Source organism: Capricornis sumatraensis, chromosome 23 (genome assembly GCF_032405125.1).
Source record: "Capricornis sumatraensis isolate serow.1 chromosome 23, serow.2, whole genome shotgun sequence".
In the NCBI taxonomy this organism is placed as follows: Eukaryota; Metazoa; Chordata; class Mammalia; order Artiodactyla; family Bovidae; genus Capricornis; species Capricornis sumatraensis.
The window spans coordinates 18,170,043-18,189,197 of NC_091091.1; the positions used below are offsets into that span (position 1 = coordinate 18,170,043).

At 49.1% G+C, this 19,155-nt stretch overlaps 1 protein-coding gene across 1 annotated transcript in view; it reads right to left on the reverse strand.

Moving 5' to 3' along the window:
* Positions 1-11,242: 11,242 nt before the first annotated feature.
* TLL2 (tolloid like 2) overlaps positions 11,243-19,155 on the reverse strand; it is a 141,089-nt gene continuing 133,176 nt past the window's right edge. Inside the window, exons 19-21 of the mRNA XM_068961545.1 lie at positions 16,713-16,926; positions 13,363-13,613; positions 11,243-11,377 (exon numbers count right to left, since the gene is read on the reverse strand). Coding sequence (XP_068817646.1) covers positions 11,243-11,377; positions 13,363-13,613; positions 16,713-16,926 — 600 coding nt within the window. The remainder of the gene's footprint in view (positions 11,378-13,362; positions 13,614-16,712; positions 16,927-19,155) is intronic.

Below are 19,155 nucleotides of genomic sequence, written 5' to 3' on the forward strand. Positions count from 1 at the left end.
ACCAGGAGGGTGGGGCAGGTGCCGGGAAGTCAGGGACAGGGCCAGGGTCAACAGTGGGGCCTGGGTCCCTAGGCCCCACTGGTGGGTCACTAGGTGGGCCACAAAGGTGGCAGTGGGTCACTAGGGTCTGCACTTCCACTGCTCTCCAGGACGCTGCCCTCATGTTACAGTAAACGTGAGCACCAGCTTAGGCGTCTTCTTCCCTGGCAGTCTCAGTCTATTTTCTTTGAATAACCATATGACTTATTAGAAAAACTTGGCATAGCCCAAACCACTAAAAACCTGGGCCAGGAAAATGCCTAGCTCCATCAGAGCAGCAACCCTGGTCAGAAAACAATCCTGGTGTGTTATCTTCTAGACAACAGGAGAACAAAAGACGGAGGGTCAATTCTGGATTGAAACTGTCTGCCATCATCAATTGAAAATCTCCATGTGGACTAGCAATTGTCATAATCCAGAGCCATAAGATGTTCATTCATCTTGACCCAGTGATTTCCCTTCTAGACTTCATTCTAAGGAAATCAGGTTAAGCGCCAACAAGGGTTTATTTATACCTATGCTTATCACAAAAGAATTCCTAATTGTGATTGGTCATTTAGCTAAATAATTCGCTTGAAGAAATGTCATGAGACCACCCTCAGTTACTTTTATAAAGGCTGAGGGAAAACATTTGTTACACACAATTACAGGTGAGAAGACCATGGTATGAAGACAACAGAAGTCAAAATTCACGTAGGGCCAAACAGGACTGGGAGGAGTGACCCCAGGGTTTTCTGCTGATGGCAATTTAAGTGGTTTTTGGTTTCTTGCTATTTTCCTTTTCAAAATGTGTATTTATAATTCTTATCATTGAGAACATGTCTCTCAGCACCCCCAGCTCTTCATAGTGCTTTGAAACCTGCGTAACATTACAGCTTTACATGAGGTTTGTGTGATGGTGTCCTGGAGGCCCAGTGTCAACTCTGCATTGTTCTCTGCTCACCTACCTGGTAAGCGGGGGCCGCTGTACTCACCGTGTTGGCCGGCAGTGTGAAGTTCAGTGAAAAACTCTGCAAGAGAGAAGGAAACCTTAAAGGTTCCAGTAATGGTCAGCCAGGCCATTGTCTGACCCCTCCATCAAGTGTCGTAGACCCTGGCGGACTCCAGGAGAATTTGCTGACCCCACAGGCTCAGTCAGCTCCAGCCTGCCCTCCCAATCCTGGCCGCCGAAGAGGCAGGGGAGCAGGTGAGTCAGGGGTCATGAGATCCCCCCTCAGCAGCAACGCAGTCCTCCCCTTCCTCCCCTCGCAGGCCCTCACCAGGGCCAGTTTAGGCTACTTGCTGAGAGGTCCTGACTCAAAAGGGCAGCAAAAACATTAATAGAAACATTCAGCAGAGTGCAGAAGGTTGTTTTGTTTTTTTCTTTCCCTCCCTGGAACTCCTCTCAGGAAGCAAACTGTGTAGACTGATGGCACTTTCTTCTTGGGGTGGGAAGTAAGACCCCAGGGCCCCCACTTCAACTCCCTCACAGGAGGAGAATCTGAGAAAGACAAGTTTCCCTTTTTACTGAGTCCAAGGCAGGGGTTTCAGGCTGGAGCTGAGCTGGTTGGGATGACAGAGGAAAGAGGCCAATGCTCTGGGACCTCCCCTCATGTAGAGCCCAGCCTCACGTCTCCCTCAAATATGGGGTCAATATTTAAAGATCATGGGCTTTATACACACTACCAAGTATAAAATGACCTTTGCAGGTGGTGCTAGTGGTAAAGAATCCACCTGCCAATGCAGGAGATGCAAGAGACATGGGTTCGATCCCTGGATTGGGAAGATCCCCAGAAGTAGGAAATGGCAACTGAGGAGCCTGGCAGGCTACAGTCCATGGGCTTGCAAAGAGCTGGACATGACTCAGCGACTGAGTGCATGTATAAAATGGGTAATTAATAAGAACCTGCTGTACGGCACAGAGAACTCTACTCAATGCTCTGTGGTGACCTAAACGGGAAGGAAATACAAAAAGAGGGGATATATATATAATTGACTCACTTTTCCAGAAACTAACCAACATTGTAAAGCAACTATACTCCAATAAAAATTAAAAAAAAAATCATGGACTCAATGGGCCACCAACTTGTTAGCCTACCCAGGTGTCCACTCTCCAGGATCAGGTCCTGCCCAGGGCCTCTGGTGGCTCTTTTCTCCTCCCTGTTCCCATCTTCCATCCTTCCAGTTTGGGCTCTTTCATGTCAATTTCTTCCAGCTGCTCTTTACCCGGGGCCTTTCCTGCCTGGATGTGAAAAACAGGAGGGCTCTGCTCCAGCTCAGATGGTGACAGTTTCTGCCCCTGGCTCAAGGGGCTGGAGTGGTCTTCTTTCTACCTGCTTGGCCCCCCGCCGTGTCCAGTCACCCTTGAATCATGCCCCCTGGCCGGGCTCTCTCTCATTCAGCCCCAGCCTCCCCAGTGCCTGACAACTAGGCTTAAACTCCAGCTCCTGATCTTCCTGAAGCCTCTGAAACCTGGTTTTGTCATTCTAGAAGCAATGTGCGTACTAAGATTTAAAATGAAATGTTAGCCAATAATGAGGAGACTGGGATGGATTAGAGAATCCTAAGATTTCAGAGCTGAAGTGCCTCCAAAATTGTCTACCTCAGACCCTCATTTTATAGAAGAGGCAGCTGAGGCCCAGGGACTTCTCAGAAATTCCCTCATGGATAAATGAGAACAGTTAGGGCTTATCTCTTAAAACAGACAAATGAGATTGGTCCATGTGACTCAAATCCAACCTGGAAGATGGGTCTAGAGGCCATAGTACCAATATATGCAAAACTGATGAAACACCTATTCTAGCTAGCTTTCAGGTAGGTTGGAATTCAGAGAGGTCAATGAATGAGAAAATCTTTTGTGAACTAAAAATGTTTCAAGCACCTACAAGGTATAGTTCCCACTGCTGCCTGCCCCAGAGATTGTCTTTCAATTAGGATGGCCCCAGCAGGCCAGCACCCTTCAGTGGCAACTGTTCATTTCCCTGTCTCTTAGCAAGAGGAAACCCTTACTTTATAGAAAAGAAAATTGAGGCGAGAATTTGAATGGATTGCCCAAGTTCACATGATTAGTTGGCTGTCACTGGGACTTGGGTCTTTTAGTGACAGCCTATTTCTTTCTTTTTTTAGAAAAAAAAATTATTTACTTATTTGGCTGTGCTGGGTCTTAGTTATATCATGTAGGATCTTTAGTTGGGGCATTCAAACTCTTGGTTGCGGTATGTGGGATCTAATTTCCTGACCAGGGATAGAACCCAGGACCCCTGCTTTGGGAGTGCAGAGTCTTAGCCAATGGACCACCAGGGAAGTCCCAGTAGCCTCTTTCTCCCAGGACTCCTGGAGTTTCTTCAGAATAATTGGAGCCCCCAGGCTCGCAGCACTTTGCACCTCCTCTTCTAAGACAGTATCAGAAAGACATCTGAGCTACTTAGGTCTTTTTGCTCAAGGGACCTACCTTCATGCTAATATCAACCAAGCCCACAGAGGATGCTGGCTGGTCACAGCATCAAATGCAGCTGCCCAGAGCCTTATCTCATCAGCAAACACTAGCTACTGATGTCAGCAGGCCCAGGACAAAGCTTTCTTTGGGGGACGACAGAAGGGAGGAGCAGCAACAAGTGGGCCACTGCACGTGCTGTTTATCAACATTTGGATGACGAAGATTTTGGCCAACTTCAGAAAGACATTTATATTTTGTAGAAACACACTATAGTACTCTCATGGCAAAAACAACATCACGTAAATGTGGGTGGAGAAGAATCTGACTCAGTGTCCTTTAGAGAGAAAGCTGAGTGGGGCGAGGCAACTCTGGCCTTGGAGTCCCCTGATCTGGATTCTAGTCCACTTAGCCACTTAGTAGCTGTGTGGCCTGGGGAAAGTGACTCAGGCTCTCTGGTCTCCATTTCTTCATAACAAATCTATTCTCCCAGGCACAGTTATTCCATCCACAAAACTGGGATACTATTGTCTTGCCCTGCCTGTCTCATGGGATAAACTCAAAGGAACTAATGTCTATGGCAGCTCCTTCAAAACTATGAATTACTCCAGGTGGGGGATCCCATGGTGTCATATTCTTCATAGCCTGACCAGCATGGAGCAAGGTACAGGGAAGCCACTAGAACAATCTTGTTGGATGGAATTGTCTGCATGAATTTACAATATTCAAAGTACAGGAATTTGGTACAAGACACTCATTGCCAGTCTAAGCACTGTGTTGATATCTACATAGTGGTTCCAAAGGGACACCAGGATCTCAGTAGTTAAGTGTCGTTATGAGTCTGCTGTGTGTGATGGGAATGAGGGGAGATGGGCTAACTACTCACGGTGACTGAGGATACCTCATGTGTCACACACTGTACTCGTCCCCACAAGGGGCACACTCTCACCCCTACATCATGGGTGAGGGAACTAAGAGACCAAGGCAGGCTTCTCAAGGTCCCCAGCTGGTCAGTGGGAGAGGCTGGATAAGAAGAGGCTGGATCGTTTACATAAAAACTCTTATTTCACAGATCTTCCTAACTCCAAACCTGAACAGCCCCTTTTACTAATCTCTTTAATAAAGGAATCACAGAAGCCCCTTCTAACTCAGCAAACTTCATTTGATTGAGTCACAACCAAACATGTACCACAAGTCAGTAAGAAAGGTGGACAGTTTCTGATGCAACTTATGAATCTCTCTGTTGTGGATCACACAGCAAAAGGCAGACTAAACAAATAAGCATAAAGGACTCATGGCTCCAACTGGGAAATGAGTTTAGCTGAAACAGTTATTTTGCACCCTTGTAGGTGGGGTTTTAAAAACAAAACCTTAATCTTAAAATATAAGAGGCATCAGCAAATATCAGATGAGAATTTTTAATGATTAGTATTTTGTACTAGTAGGAAAATAATTTCATATTTTAATGATTAGTATTTCAGACTAACAGGAAAATAATTTCATACTAATAGGAAAATAATTAAAAGCCAAGCTCCTTAACTTCCTTTCACTGAAGGTAGTTATATTTGAATTAGATGTGAGCTTTAAAAGCCTGGGTATTGTTGTTTATAGAAAGAAATGAAGGCTAGGCAGAGGAAGGATGCTCAGTCTCACTCACCATTTCCAACAGCTTCCCAAGAGCCTTCTCCAAACGCTGCCCTCGGCAATCTCAACTTTTTGCTGGTGTTATTGGCTTGTGTCTTGCATTTGTAGGAACATCCAACTGGGAGAGCAAGGGTGCCAAGAGAAGAGGTGGCTCCACCAGAGCTCTGGCCAAGCCATTTATGGTCAGGGGAGTAGCCGAGTCGCTGGCCCATCCCTCAGGGGAGATGCTCTCCCGCTCTGTGGCCACCGTGTATGGCCCGGGTGACCTATGCTCTCTCTGCTTTCGTTTTCTGTCCTTTTTACTTTCAAGCTCCTTCCTTGGTTACATCTTCATCTCAGCCAAGAACTCAGAGCTGGCCCGAGACCTCGGTGGCTCCTGCAGCCAGCAGCTCTTTAGAAACAATGGGTTACACACAGGCTGAGTGAGGCTGGCCACTCCACCCCCAGGGGCCAGGCAGTGGCACTGATCACCGTGCCAGCAATGAGGCAGTCAGCCCATCACCAGCATCGACGGAGGGGGTGCCTGGGCGCTGGGGGCTGGTGCCTGCTGTGCTGGGGGCAGGGCTGTACCTGCTTTAGGTGGTGAGCATGAGTTGAGCCTCACCCTCATTCTCTTCTCACAGTTTGATGCAGAGCCTCACAGAGCTGGAGTCCAAGCCGTTGACATGGACTGCCTTCGATTTCTTGTGAGTTCTCTGTTAGAAGTTTGCTTCTTTAAAACAATGAAGGGGTTGGACTCTCATGTCAACAAAACAGCAAAATTAAAACCAATAATTTGCTCATTGCAATGGGTGCATTCATTCATTCACTCAACAAATCTTTAACTTCTCTGTGTCAAGCATTATTCTGGGCTCTGTTCTGGCCTTGGTGATAAAGACAAATGAGACTCCAACTCTAAGGGAATGTATGTTCCAGTGAGGCAGATGGACACCAGTCAGAACAGGACAGGGAAAATCATTATGGAGGAGCAAGTGGGGTGTATAAGAGAAAAGGGCTTGGAGTGATGGGGAGGCAGCTGTCTCTGAGACATGACATTTAAGATGCACATGAAAAATAAGAAGAGGGTTCCAGGCAGAGGAAACAGGAAATTCAAAGGCCCGGTTCTAAAGCAGGCTTGGCGTGCTGGGATAGGAGGGAGGCCAGTGAACCTGGTGGGAGGGACCTGGAAAACCTGGAGGTTAGAAGCAGAGTGAGTCTGGGGCCTGTGATCTGAGCAGCAGGGCATGGTGAGATTTCTACAGTGCAGCAAAGGGAAGACTTTCGGGGCTTTGAGGAGAGGATGATCTAAGTGGGGCTGACAATGACTACCTGCACTGCCTGGATTCCAAGGGGCACAAGGGTTAACCCAGACTCTGGTTAGCAGAGTCCACGCGAGCAGTGACACTGGCTGCCCTGGGATGAGAGCAGTGGCAATGGAGAGCAGTGAAGGGGGTTGTGGCTTACTGAGGAAGCAGAGGCAGAAACATGAGGTGGGGAGCGAAGAGAGGGAGGGGGAGATGGGAAAAAAGCCAATGCCTGGGCTTGGGATATAACTAACAGGGGTGGAGACACCATCTGTTCAGGCAGATGATCCTGGAAAATGGGGTGTGAGGATCCAGGCACTGGATGCCTTGCTTAACAAGACCAGCGTGGCCTTTGCCTCATGGGGCTTCAGGTCCCCAAGACTCAGTGAGGCTTAAGCTGAATCCACTGGTGCCCAGAAGTCAGGGAGACAACACAGCTCAGAGACACCTGTTGGGAATGCCTTGACCACACTCTGGACCCTGTGTGGTCTTAGGCAAGTGAAGTAACTTCTTCCAACCTCTGTCTCAGTCTATAAAGTAGAGACAACATGTTTACAATACAGGTTACTAGACTATTTAAATCAGCGCAGCTGCTACACACTGTGCTTCTGTCTTTGCTTGGTAGGCATGAAATCATACCTGCACCAGAGATCTGGACCAAGGAACTGGCGTTGTCGGCCCTGCCCCCTCTGGCTAAGCTGTCTGCAGATGGACAAAGCCAGCGAGGGCCTTTTTAACTCTGTCTTTGCTTTGCATCCACTGATCACCAACTCGTCCTCCAATGGACATGTTACTCCTTTCGAAGAATTGCTAAGAAAGTCAGTAAACGGGTGCTCTGGCCTAAGAGTCTGGGTCAGTCATGGTTTTCCAGTCATAGCATCAAAAGAGAAGTCTAATTTTTTCAGATGCCTAATCTTTAAGAAGAAATGAAATTGGTTGGGTGGCTGTAGGGATGCCAACAGAATGAAGAGCGGTCGGGGACCCCGGCTCTGGGTTGCTCCTGAGGCTTCAGCAGCAAGAACTCCTAGATGGCGCTCTCAGGACATCCTCCCAGGGAAAACCAGCCCTGAAGCAGCTCAGCCCTCTCGCCCCTTGAGCAAGACTCTAGTTTCAGGAGGAGAATCTGATGCGTCTTGAGACAGGCTGGGGTCTGGGACCTGGGGCCTCTTGTTCCAGTGCTTGCTTGCACCTGGACAAATGTCTCCTTGAGCAACCAAACACAAAGAAACCATAAGGAACTAAAAATGACTGTGTGCACGGGCAGCTGGGGCAAATCATGAGCAACAAGATCCCAAAGGACCAGAAACTCAATTGCCACTTGTAAGAGAGCCCCCTCATAAGAACTGTGACCTTCAGTTTTAGAGGCCACATGCGGTCCTCAGGCTCAAAACCAGATGGAGAGGATTGCTGGGGGACAAAGGGAAGATGGCTACCAGGCCTAAGCTGTTATAGTAGCAACCATCTCCTCAATGTTCATGTTGTTAGATTTCCAGCCTGTCTGTGTCCAAGAAGGGGGGCAACTTTGAAGCTCTCTTCAGCTTTGCTCGTGACTTTCTGGGTCCAATAGGAGCCCTGTTCTGGAGCCAGGTTCTGGGTATTCACCAGATCATAGAAGGCCAAAGAGAAGGCCCCCCTTTTGTACATGCTTCCCAAGTTCCTGTGATATTGGAGAAAAAGATCACCAAGAGGCCTGAACTTGTCATACAAACCCAGAACATGTCGATAAATCCACATTCTTTAATGAAACAATTCTTTCTAGACATGTGTTAGCTCCTTTCCACTTTCTTTTTGAAACTGACATTTCATGAAACGTACAATTACACACAATAAAAAATACAGTATATTTATAGATAATGCTCTAAACGGTTTTTCTTTCTTTTTTTTTTTAAAGAAATCTTCTAGGCATTTGAGATTATTTTTCAGAAGTTCAGTCTACAAAGGAAACTTGAAAACCATCTGCCAGAGCCTAGGGAACACTTGTTCACACGTTGAACAATGACAACACCACGAATTATCTGAGATTTATCAAATGGACCAGATTGACGGCAAACCCCAGGGTGACTTGCTAGTTAACAAGATTTTACAAACGATGTAACCAGGTTGAGCATTTCATGAATAACATAAAACTTAACTTTAGAGGAAAGCCGTCTAATGGTGAATCAATGCACAGCCTCCTTCTCTGGTTGGAGAAGTTCCACAGGCTGAAGTTAATTTCAGATCCTCACCCTGCCCTGGGATCCAGGTTCTAGCATTTGCTAGACCAGATGACAGTAGAATTGGACCAGGCTGAAGACCTGGACCCCAAAAGTTTCACCAGGTCATCAAGAGAATTCTCTGAGCTGAAGTCAGCCTGCTTGGAGCTTTGCAACAGCCCCAAGGACAAAGCAGGCAGGGGTAACGTCCCGTGGGATGTGTACAGAAAGGTCACGGAGCATTTGGAAGAGCCAAGGCAGGGGCCTGGGTCTTTCTGCTGAGTGGACTTTCTCTCGTGAAGCCATCTGTTCAGTTCTTTGCAGAACCTGCGCTGTGTATATGTCCCGTGAGTCTGAGCTTCCAGGGGAGCTGTCTGGCCAGCCCCAGCTGAATCAGAGCTTGTCTTTTCTGAGAATACATCACTCACAGAAGGCCTAAAGAAAGGTTTTCATAAGCGTCTCATTGTTTCCAGTTGGCCACAGGTTGATAATGGTTGAAGCTGTGTGTTTTTGAAAATCATACTAGAGAGAGAAAAACAAGTACCATTGTTTCACGAGAGCAGCAAAGACAGAGGCAGAGCTGGCTCTGTTTCTGACTCCCTCTCACTTTTCCAGGGAATTCATCAATCGTATTCAGACTTCTAAAGGCTGAAACTACAGAATTTTCAAGTCCTCGGGAAGAGGCCCTTCACAGCCACCTTCTTAATCCTGATTTCGGTGTCAACTTTGAAGATCAGATGGGACAAAATAAAAGCCCCCAAACAAAACATCAGAGAAATGGAATCCACCCTATGAGGCGGGTAAGACCTGAACCACACAACAAGCTGTTCCATGTGCTGAATCAAAGAAATTCCGGGACAGGGGCTGTGAAAGATCACAATATAAGAATGTAGGTTGAACTTCCCTCCAGGGCCAAGAAAGGCCAAGAGAGGCTTGGTGAAAGTAAACCCAAGAACACGAGGCTGGTCCAGGAGGGCCTATTAGTCAAGCCTGTGGGTCAGCGTTTATCACACGGCACTGATTAAGGCTCTGACAGTTAATCCTTTACATACATACATATATACAGACATATATTATTATTAATAATAATACTTTGATTTTTTTCTGTTTTAAGGAAAAAATATTCCCATGCATTTTTTTCTACCTTTCTTTGTATTCTTATTTTTTAATGTCTTTTTATTTTAACTCCCAGCAATCTGTTTAACTAGACATAGTCCTCTGGGGCCATATTCTGATTTTCAAAAATATCACCTTTAAATGTTTTGCAAATATTTTGTTTCAAATGATGTTGATTCATCCCCAAAGAATTCTGGTGCTTGGGAGCAATTTCAACTCTCACCAAAAACCTTCTTGTGTGCGATCCTGTGTTCAATACCAACCACACAGGACTTACGGCTATGTAAACATTATTTTAAAATTATTCCAACATAAATACTCTTTTTTAAAGCTAACATACCACAGCTTTTAGCTCATAATGCCCATAGATGCCTTAATGAAATGCCATTCAAAACTACCTCACTGTTTAAAGTACACCTGGAGGTTCTAAAATTATGTAAACAACATCCTCTCCACTTCTCCAAAGCGAATGCCAAATATGATGAATTCTAATTGAAAGTTGGTGACTGAAAGCTAGTTAGTCTGAGTAAGTCACCAATGCACTCTTTAACCCAACCAGTTTCAGGAAGTTAGTCACAGGTAGACTTGTTCCACAAAGTGTTGATTCTTACATAACTTATAATTAACCAGTTTTCAGTGATGTTCATGAGGGACCTGAATGGTCCCCCATAAGATGTCTTTGCACGTTTTGCAAATACAGTTTGAATTGGTTGTCAAGAGTGAAAGTCAACCACAGCAAGGGCCTCCAAAGCTGGAGAAAGAGATTATTGGCCCATGAAATCCCAAGGCCACGTGGAGTCTTCTCCAAGTCAGCAAGGGCAGGAGGACAAGTCAGGATGTCTTCTTTTTGGAAGACTAGGGACTCTCACCAGCAACTGTTCTGCTGAAGTCACAGCAGATGCCTTGGACCCTTAATGCAATTAAGGATGGGGAAAACCCAGCACGGGCAAGGAGAGCTGAAGACACAGAGGACAAGTTGGGGGTCTCCTTGCTATGTGACAGTGATCCTCAGACACCAGCTTCCTCTCTTTGATGCTTACTGCGATGACTGTTTTAGTCCCAACGCCCATATTCTTGGGCTTCTTGGGTGACGTGTCCCTGGCAGAGAGTTAATGTCTCCAGCCAAAGCTGTGAGGAACACGTGAGCCATGGCCAGTCTTTTATCCTCATTGCCTAGCGCTGATAGAAGATGCCCCGAGTCTCCAAGACACGGTCAGCCTGCCTTGCACCTATGGAAGCACATCCAGAAACAGAGCCACCTAAGGGTAGGCTTCTGCCTCATAGGAGCAAAGGGCAAGGAGACAAACAGGCAAAGCTTAAATAGCCAGTGACATCAAATATTAATCTTTAAAACTGCATGATTGGTAACACCAAGGCCGGAATCAAAGAAATACCTTCTCCCCTCCTTGTTCTGGGCAAATTCATCAGATACACACACTTCCAAGGCTAGATTTTGAGTTTTTGTTTGAGAATAATACTGTACACTGCTTTAGGGCAGATTCACAAGGTGCTATTGTTATAAAAACATTCTCAGTTCCTGTTTTTCAAGAACAACATTATTTCTTCATGTGTAGGGCATCCTGGAACTTGGTACTGGTATACCGGGCATGAAAGCCTTTCTTGTTAATGGTGTCATCAGTGTGGAATCGAATCATCAGAGAATCCCCTGCAGAGTAGATTTCTTCCAATGGCTGAGGTGGGGAGAAAGGAAAACCAGGGGGACTTTAAGGCAGTTGGCTGTGGTTGGAGTATTAAAATAAGGAGGATGAAACAAAGACACAGGAGAGACGCTGTAGGGCATCAAAACAAGCTGTGTTTTCAAAGAAAAGCTTTTCAAATTCTGCTCCCAAGAGCACCCCCACCCCCCGCCCCAGCTCTCCTTTTCTAAAGACAATTCTAAGCGCACAGCTCTTATAGAATCTATTAATGTTAAGTGCATCGGTTGATTAAGTGCACCTAAGCACTTAATTCCAGGGCTTCCGTGGTGGCTCAGATGGTAAGGAATCTCCTGCAATGCAGGAGACCTGGGTTTGATCCCTCCAAGATCCCCTGGAGAAGGGAATGGCAACCCACTACTGTATTCTTGCCTGGAGAATCCCATGGACAGAGGAGCCTGGCGGGCTACAGTCCATGGGTAGCAAAGAGTTGGACATGACTGAGTGACTAACACACACACAGACTGATTTCATCTCATGTAAAGTTACAGCTGCTTTATAAGGCAGGCACTATCTCCATTCTATGCTTGAAAATCTAGTTGAAAATCTAGTTCACAGCTCAATAGTCCCCAACCTCAGGTCTTCTGACTATAAAGTGTATATCATGAATCACCCAGCACTAGGGCCACCGCTGTGATGTTCTCCCAGGAGATCTAAGACAAAGACCATTGTTGAGGCCTCTGCCTCGTCCAAGGACAAAACATGGGATGGAGTTGCTACGTTTGACAGAAAGGTTTCACCAGGTGGTAGGTGAAAGGGAGCCAGGATCCCAGGCTGCCATCTGCCAGATTCTAATGGAACCAAACTGGGCTTCCTGTATATTTCACTGCTCAGGACCCTTCAAAGTTCTCCTCCGCATGTGGACCCCACAGTTTGAAAGCCTTTACCTCTCAAAGGCACTGCATCAGCTAAGCCACACTGTGTCGTCCTTTCTTTTTTGGAGGGTGAGAGAAGATGAAGGGAAATTATTCAAAGATCCATACAAAGACCAGTTTGAGGTTCTGTTTACCACATGCACTAGTGACTCCAAAATGATTTACTGTAAGTTCGGCCAGTTGCAAAGAGGCTTGCGTGATCAGCTCTGCAGGTGAAGGAGAAGACAGAGCTGGGAGCCCCATGTGGGCAGCGTGACGCAGATGGAGGACCAGGACCCTGAACTGGTCTACGCCCTCACTGAGAGTGAGCTCAGTGCCAGCCCTATGGCAGGTGCTGGGGAAACAGTGATGAAAACAGGCCTGCCCTGTCCTGAGAAGGTGGCCCAGGAAGAAGATGATAATGAAAACAATCATAATGACCTTGAACATAACTAATGTTTATAGTTAAAAGTGATTTGTAATTTGTATAAGCATTTGGTTTCTACTGGGAGAGAGAACTGGGAATACATGGAATACACGAGAGGATAATTAAAATATATATTTTTTAAAAAGAGGCCTGAAGGCTAAATAAAAATGGGGGTGTGGGGGGACAAACCCTCTGCAAAAGTGAAAGTTGCATCGGACTCTTTGTGACCCCATGGACTATACAATCCATGAAATTCTCCAGGCCAGAATACTGGAGTGGGTAGCTGAGCCACCAGAATACTGGAATGGGTAACCTATCTCTTCTCCAGGGGATCCTTCCCGCCCAGGAATCAAACCGGGGTCTCCTGCACTACACGCGGATTCTTTACCAGCTGAGCTACCAGGGAAGCCCAGTCTGCAAAAAGGCAGCCCTAAAAGGAAGACTCTCTTCCCCAGCTGGCCTCTGCATCAGGCTTTCCTGACCTGGTCCCCGTTACCTCCCAACCTCCTCTCCAGCTACCCTCCGGGTTTCCCTCTTTGCTCCAGCAGGACGGGCCTCCTGGCTGGTCCCCTAAGCAGCTGGCCGCCAGGGCTGTGACCCGCGTGTGTCTGACCGCTCAGTTCATGCTCTGGGTCCTCGCGGTGACCGCCCACCACCATCCCAGCATCCCCAGGACTCACCCCGGAGCCGCAGAAGCGGCCGAGCCTGGGCGCCGTGCTGTCGTAGCCGTCGAACGCCTCCATGTAGTCGTAGCCGCAGTCAGCTTCCTCCTCGACCTCAAACGTGCGGAAGATCAGCTCCACGCCGTAGCCGTCCTCCGCCACGATCACCCAGTCGCAGCGGGCCTGGCTCGGGTAGTTGTTGTCCCCAAACTGGGCATGGGAATAGAGCTCTTTGCTCTGCACTTCGGCGTTCAGTCTGCCCCCACACTCTGGAGCAGAGAGAGAAGCGCGATGCCCCCTCGGCACAGAGAGAACACGCTCCGCGCCGCGCACCGCTCCCCCAGCAACCCCTTCTCTCTTCACACCCTCTGTACAGGCCCGTTTTCTCTACAAAGCCTAGTGTTTGCTCTGTGCGAAAGGCCAGGCAAGTTTCATCGCCCCATTTTGTTAGTCAGTCCGACTTTGCAACCCATGGACTGTAGCCTGTCAGGTTCCTCTGTCCATGGAATTTTCCAGGCAAGAATACTGGAGTGGGTTGCCATTTCCTCCTCCAAAAAACCCCATTTTACAGAGAACTAAAAGAGATCCAGGAGTTTCCAGGGTTCGCTGGGGAATCCAAATTAGCCCTTACATACACACCAGGACCGATGTTCCCAGATTGGGCTACAGGGAGCCTCGGGGAACACCAGAGATGCCATGATAAAAGCCTTTCCTTCTCTCCAGTTATGGATATATGGGGCCAAGGGATGGTTTGCCCTACTGGTCGCCAGGATGTGCTTGGATCTTTACCACTTTGTTGTCTGGAAGCATCTGAAAAGGGCTCACTCCTGCCGACAGACTCACCGTAATCTGTTATTTTTGCCAGCAGAGGGCGCCAAAAGCGCATCAAAAGTGCTGCTGCTGCTGCTAAATCACTTCAGTCGTGTCCGACTCTGTGCGACCCCATAGACGGCAGCCCACCAAGCTCCGCGCGCTGTCCCTGGGATTCTCCAGGCAAGAACACTGGAGTGGGTTCAAAACTGCTGGGGAGGGCTCAAACCTGAAACCTCAGAATAGATCTGGATTGCACCTGCATCTGGGCTTCCCTGATAGTTTCGCTGGTGAAGTACCTGCCCCCAAAGCAGGAGACCCCGGTTGGATTCCTGGGTCAATTCCTGGAAGATCCCCATCCCCTGGAGAAGGGGTAGTCTACCCACTCCAGTACCGCTGGGCTTCCCTGATGGTCCAGACGGTGGAGGAGGGCAACCTTCTCCAGTGTTCCTGCCTGGAGAATCACCATGGACAGAGGAACCTGGTGCGCTACAGCCCATGGGGTCCCGAAGAGTTGGATGCGGCTAAGCAGCAGCAGCAGCACCAGCATTTGAGAGCCTGACCACAGGCTAGCTTTCAAAAACCCTCTGTGGGTGTTACAGGTGAGCTATGCCTCAAACTTTGGACTTGTATTCTGTAGCTTTAGCTGTTTTTTTACTAGGATGGTAACTCTGGTTGGCCTGAGCCCATCCTACATAACCCATGATAAAAATATGTACCTGAGAGTGATGGGCCATTAGACAGCAATGGAATTTTGCAGGTAAATCCCCCCACTGCAGCTCTCAGTGTGCTCCATGCCTCCTCCCCATGGCGTGGCTTCCACACTGTGCGGTAACGTTCACCTTGCCCTGAGGTCCCCTGCCCCCCTTCCCCGCCCCCCTGCTGTCCCTCACCCAGCTGGAGCTCCACATCCAGCCTGGCCCCAGTCCTGTCCGACTGCCAACCCTCAGCCCCGAGTGTGCTCTGGCTTAGATTTTCTTCCAGGTCTGAGCTGTCTTTGGAAAATTTCAAATTCTTGAGATGTGGCTGGCAATGAAATGAGGGCTGAGCCAGGTAGGATGCCTCCCACCCATCCTGCCAGATCTCCTCTCCTCTTCCCACCTGCCCTGGCCCCTGGGGGCAGACCTCTGGGTCTACATGGACGAGCCCCATGGCTCCCTGATCCGGCCACAGCCAGCGCTAGCAGATCAGGGAAGAAGAGGTCAGGGCACTAGTCCCAGGCCCCTCCTTGCCTGGTCACCACAGGCTGTGTCCTTTGACTGCAAGTCACAGCTCCTGTTTGGGGGCCCTCTGCTCGCCTGCTTTTGTCTCTAGGCTTCAGGAACGGATCCCCTGCCTCTGTCATTGAGACCGATGGGAGTGACAGCCTTGCATCTCAGCCATGGTTGCTGCACAGCCCCTGTGGAGTCCCCACGTCCTGTCCACCCCTCTGTAAACAGTCCCTCAGTAGCTTCTCAAATAATGACTCCACCTGAGTGTGCCCCTGTTTCCTGCAGGACCCTGACCCACCCTGAGCACCCACACTCAGTCTGCAGGGACAAGAGGGTGAAGTCACTAGTCAGTGGCTTTTGAACGTCACCAGGGAAGTGGTGATGCAGCCGTGAACATTGGGGAGTTCGCGGCCAGGGTCAGCCAGGCTTCGAAGATGCTGGCTGTTGCTTTGTCTCATCTGATTCATATTTTCTGGCTCGAGGAGAAAACTGGGAGGAGGGGCTGTTAAAGGGATCAGAAAACCTCACAGAGATCATGATCATGATCGCAGGCTCTGAGTGAGCCTCACTGATGCTGCTTTGTCAGAGGGCGAGGATCAGAAAGTCAAGGTTGCTTCATGGATTCTAGTCCCAGGCGGTATGAGGGCAGGAGAAGGGGGTGACAGAGGATGAGATGGTTGGATGGCATCACCGACTCCATGGACATGAGTTTGAGCAAGCTCCCAGAGATGGTGAAGGACAGGGAAGCCTGTCGTGCTGCAAAGAGGAGTCGCCAAGAGTCGGACACAACTTAGCGACTGAACAACAAGTCCCAGGCTGTATCCTTTAAGTGGCTAAAGAGCAGCGCCAATGTTCTTACTGACTTTCTTCTGTTTAGCACGGTAAATAATGTAAGTTATAAGCATAAACATTTTCCTCCAAAGGTCTGATTAAGGCTGTTTATTTCAAGTGAGAAAAATAACGGGAGACAGAAACACTTCTCGTTTTTTTGGAACTGCTTCTTGGAGGGGTACAGAGGACTTCTTTCCACCATTCAGCACCCAGACCCAGGGCTTCACAAAACAGCAAAATTACAAATAAAAGTTTAAAAGGAGGGCAGGAGGAAGAAAGGAAGAGATGTAAGAAGTTTGGCACCAAAAAAGGGTTGCTCACTTAATAGGTTGTCAAAACAGTAAAACAACCCTCCCCCATGGCTGTTCATGTTTCATTTTAAAAGGGACACATCATTGCACAACTCCCGTCCCCACAATAATCAGAATTAAAGGTGGTCCTTTCCCTGCCTTCATCACTCATCTATCTCAGGTCCACATGGGGATTAGCTGAAGGCCAGGGCCCCAGCCCACGCACCTGTGCTGTGCACAGCCTGGAATCCTCTCCTCTGCACCGAGGCGTCCGAATAAAACCGGAGAAACAGGCTGCTGCCCGAGGCCACCACGGGGTCCGGCTTCTTGCTGCCGCAGAAACGGCCGAGGATGGGGGCCTGGCTGTCAGGCCCGTCGTACAGTTCCAGATGGTCGTAGGCACATTCCTGGTGCTGCTCGATCTCGAATTCATTAAACGTCTGGGGGTGAAAGAGCAGCGAGTGAGGCCAGGTCCTTTCAGCCGGGGTGGGTGCAGGCCCCCTCTCTGGGGACACAAGGACACGCGTCTGCCCAGCCAGCTGTGCGGGGGGCGTGGCACCCATCGCGATGATGGTCACGCTTGTGGTGAGGGCCACCACCTGGCCTCTTTTGGTCTCCAGAGCAACCCTGTGAGCTACTGCCACCATGACCCCTGGGCGGATAAGACAGCCGGGGTCAGAGACTGTCGGCGCGTGTTGGTGTCTGTGCTTCTGTCGGGTCTCACGGCGTCTCTGTTGCTTAACATGAGACCAAGGTGCTTCCTCTGAGCCAGGCACTGTTCTCAGTGTTTTGTGAGCAGTAGTCCTCACGCCCTTGTGAGGCATCTGCCGTGATAACCACCACTTTACAGATGAGGAAACTGAGGCACAGAGCTGTCGCATAACTTGCCCAGGGGTCACCCACTGGCAGAGCTGGGCCAGGACCAGGAGGTCAGGAGCCCCAGCCCTCAACTTCTGCACTGCACCGTGCAGCCCCCTGAGCGCAGATGACGTGAACGGCGCTTTATGAAGTGCACGCTGCTCCACGTGCTCATGACTAGAGAGGCTGGCCTGAGTTGAGTGTTTTCTTTCCATGCAGACCCCTGCATTTTGTTACTTAATTCTGATGATGCTGTCAGGGAAGGGCTATGATTATCCCCAGTGTGCAGAGGGAAAAATGAGGCTTAGGGAAGTTAAGGGATCTGCCCACGCTCACACAGCTAGAGGATGGGGCTGAACTTGATTCCCAGGCAGCCTGACTCCAGACCACACTCGAACCATCACTAGCCTGTACTGCCTCTCTTCTTCTTGTCCCCCCCAGTCTGTCCCCCAAAGCAGGCCAGGGCAACCTCATAACTTCAGGCTGTACGCCAGGCTCTGCAGCTCCACACGTAGGACTTCTCAGGCTCTGGGCAGAGGACTGGCTGATGGCCTGCCCATGGCTATCAGGGGCATGGGACAAGGTGAGAGGGGACACTTTAAATGAAGACCTGGACCAAATGACAGAGAGGGAGAGAGAACCTTACCAGGAGGGGTTGGGAAGGAGTCTCAGTTCGCATGAAGGGAGCTGGGGCAACAGGTCAGGGATGGAGGTAGAGAGGGAGAAACAGAGGGCCACTGGCTTTTGTAAGGATGTTAAACACACTTGAAATGGGAAAGATTCTTCACACTTACAGACAGGGAGGTGGGGCCAGAGAGTGGGCATAGGGATGTGGGCAGGAGAAAGAAAGGGAGGCCGGTGGTAACAGGGCAGGCAGGGCAATGGGAGGTGGATGGCGGGCCACCGAGCTCCCCAAAGTTCATGGGATGCCCTGTGGCTGTCCCCATGCAGTCAGACACTAGCTTCCTGGTAAGCATTCAGCTCACACTCTGTGGCAGCAAAACGTGATAGAGCGTGATTAATACCCACGATCCACTTCCCAAGGAAATATTTAAGAACTAGCGCGTATGTATGAGCCTCAGATAAACTGGAGGTCGGGGCTCACTCTGGCCACTGTGGTCGGTTGCTTTAGTTCTTCAGCACTGCACAGAACAGGAAAAGACTTTGCGGGCAGTTACTGAAATCTTGTGACCCTTCCACCGAAGCACCGGTTCCAAGAGGGCATATTGCGCGTTCCCAACCCCGGGGGCCGCCATTCCCCCGCCGCTTCAGAGATTCCTGTTGCCATGACGAACATCCTCCAGCAGATGGCAGCCTTTCTCCAATGCCCTCGCTTTAATTCGCCCTCGCCCAGATTCAAGGCTTCTGACTGACCCCGGAGAGCAAATGAAAGTGCTTACTACAGAGACAGCCACGCATAGGAGGTGCCCACATGAGCACCCTTGGTCAGGGAGCCTGCCTTTACCCCCGGTGCTGCAGGCCTGGCACAGGGAGACACCAGGACCTGCCGCCCAACTTGGGAGCACATTCACCCACCTGTCCTCCTCACTGCTCTTGCCAATAAACACCCACGTAAGTAAACAGGTGATTGTCTATCATCACCTTCTCCTATGTTATCTCTCCTTCTCCCTGGAGATAAGGTCCATAATTCAAGGGGACACTCATATATGTTAATCCAAGCGGTCCATAATTCAAGGGGACATCCACATATGTTTCAAGGGGACATCCATATATATTTGAAGAGTTTAGCATAATTCAAGGGGACATCCATGTATATTCTGAAGAGTTTAGCAATCTCCAGAGTTAGAATG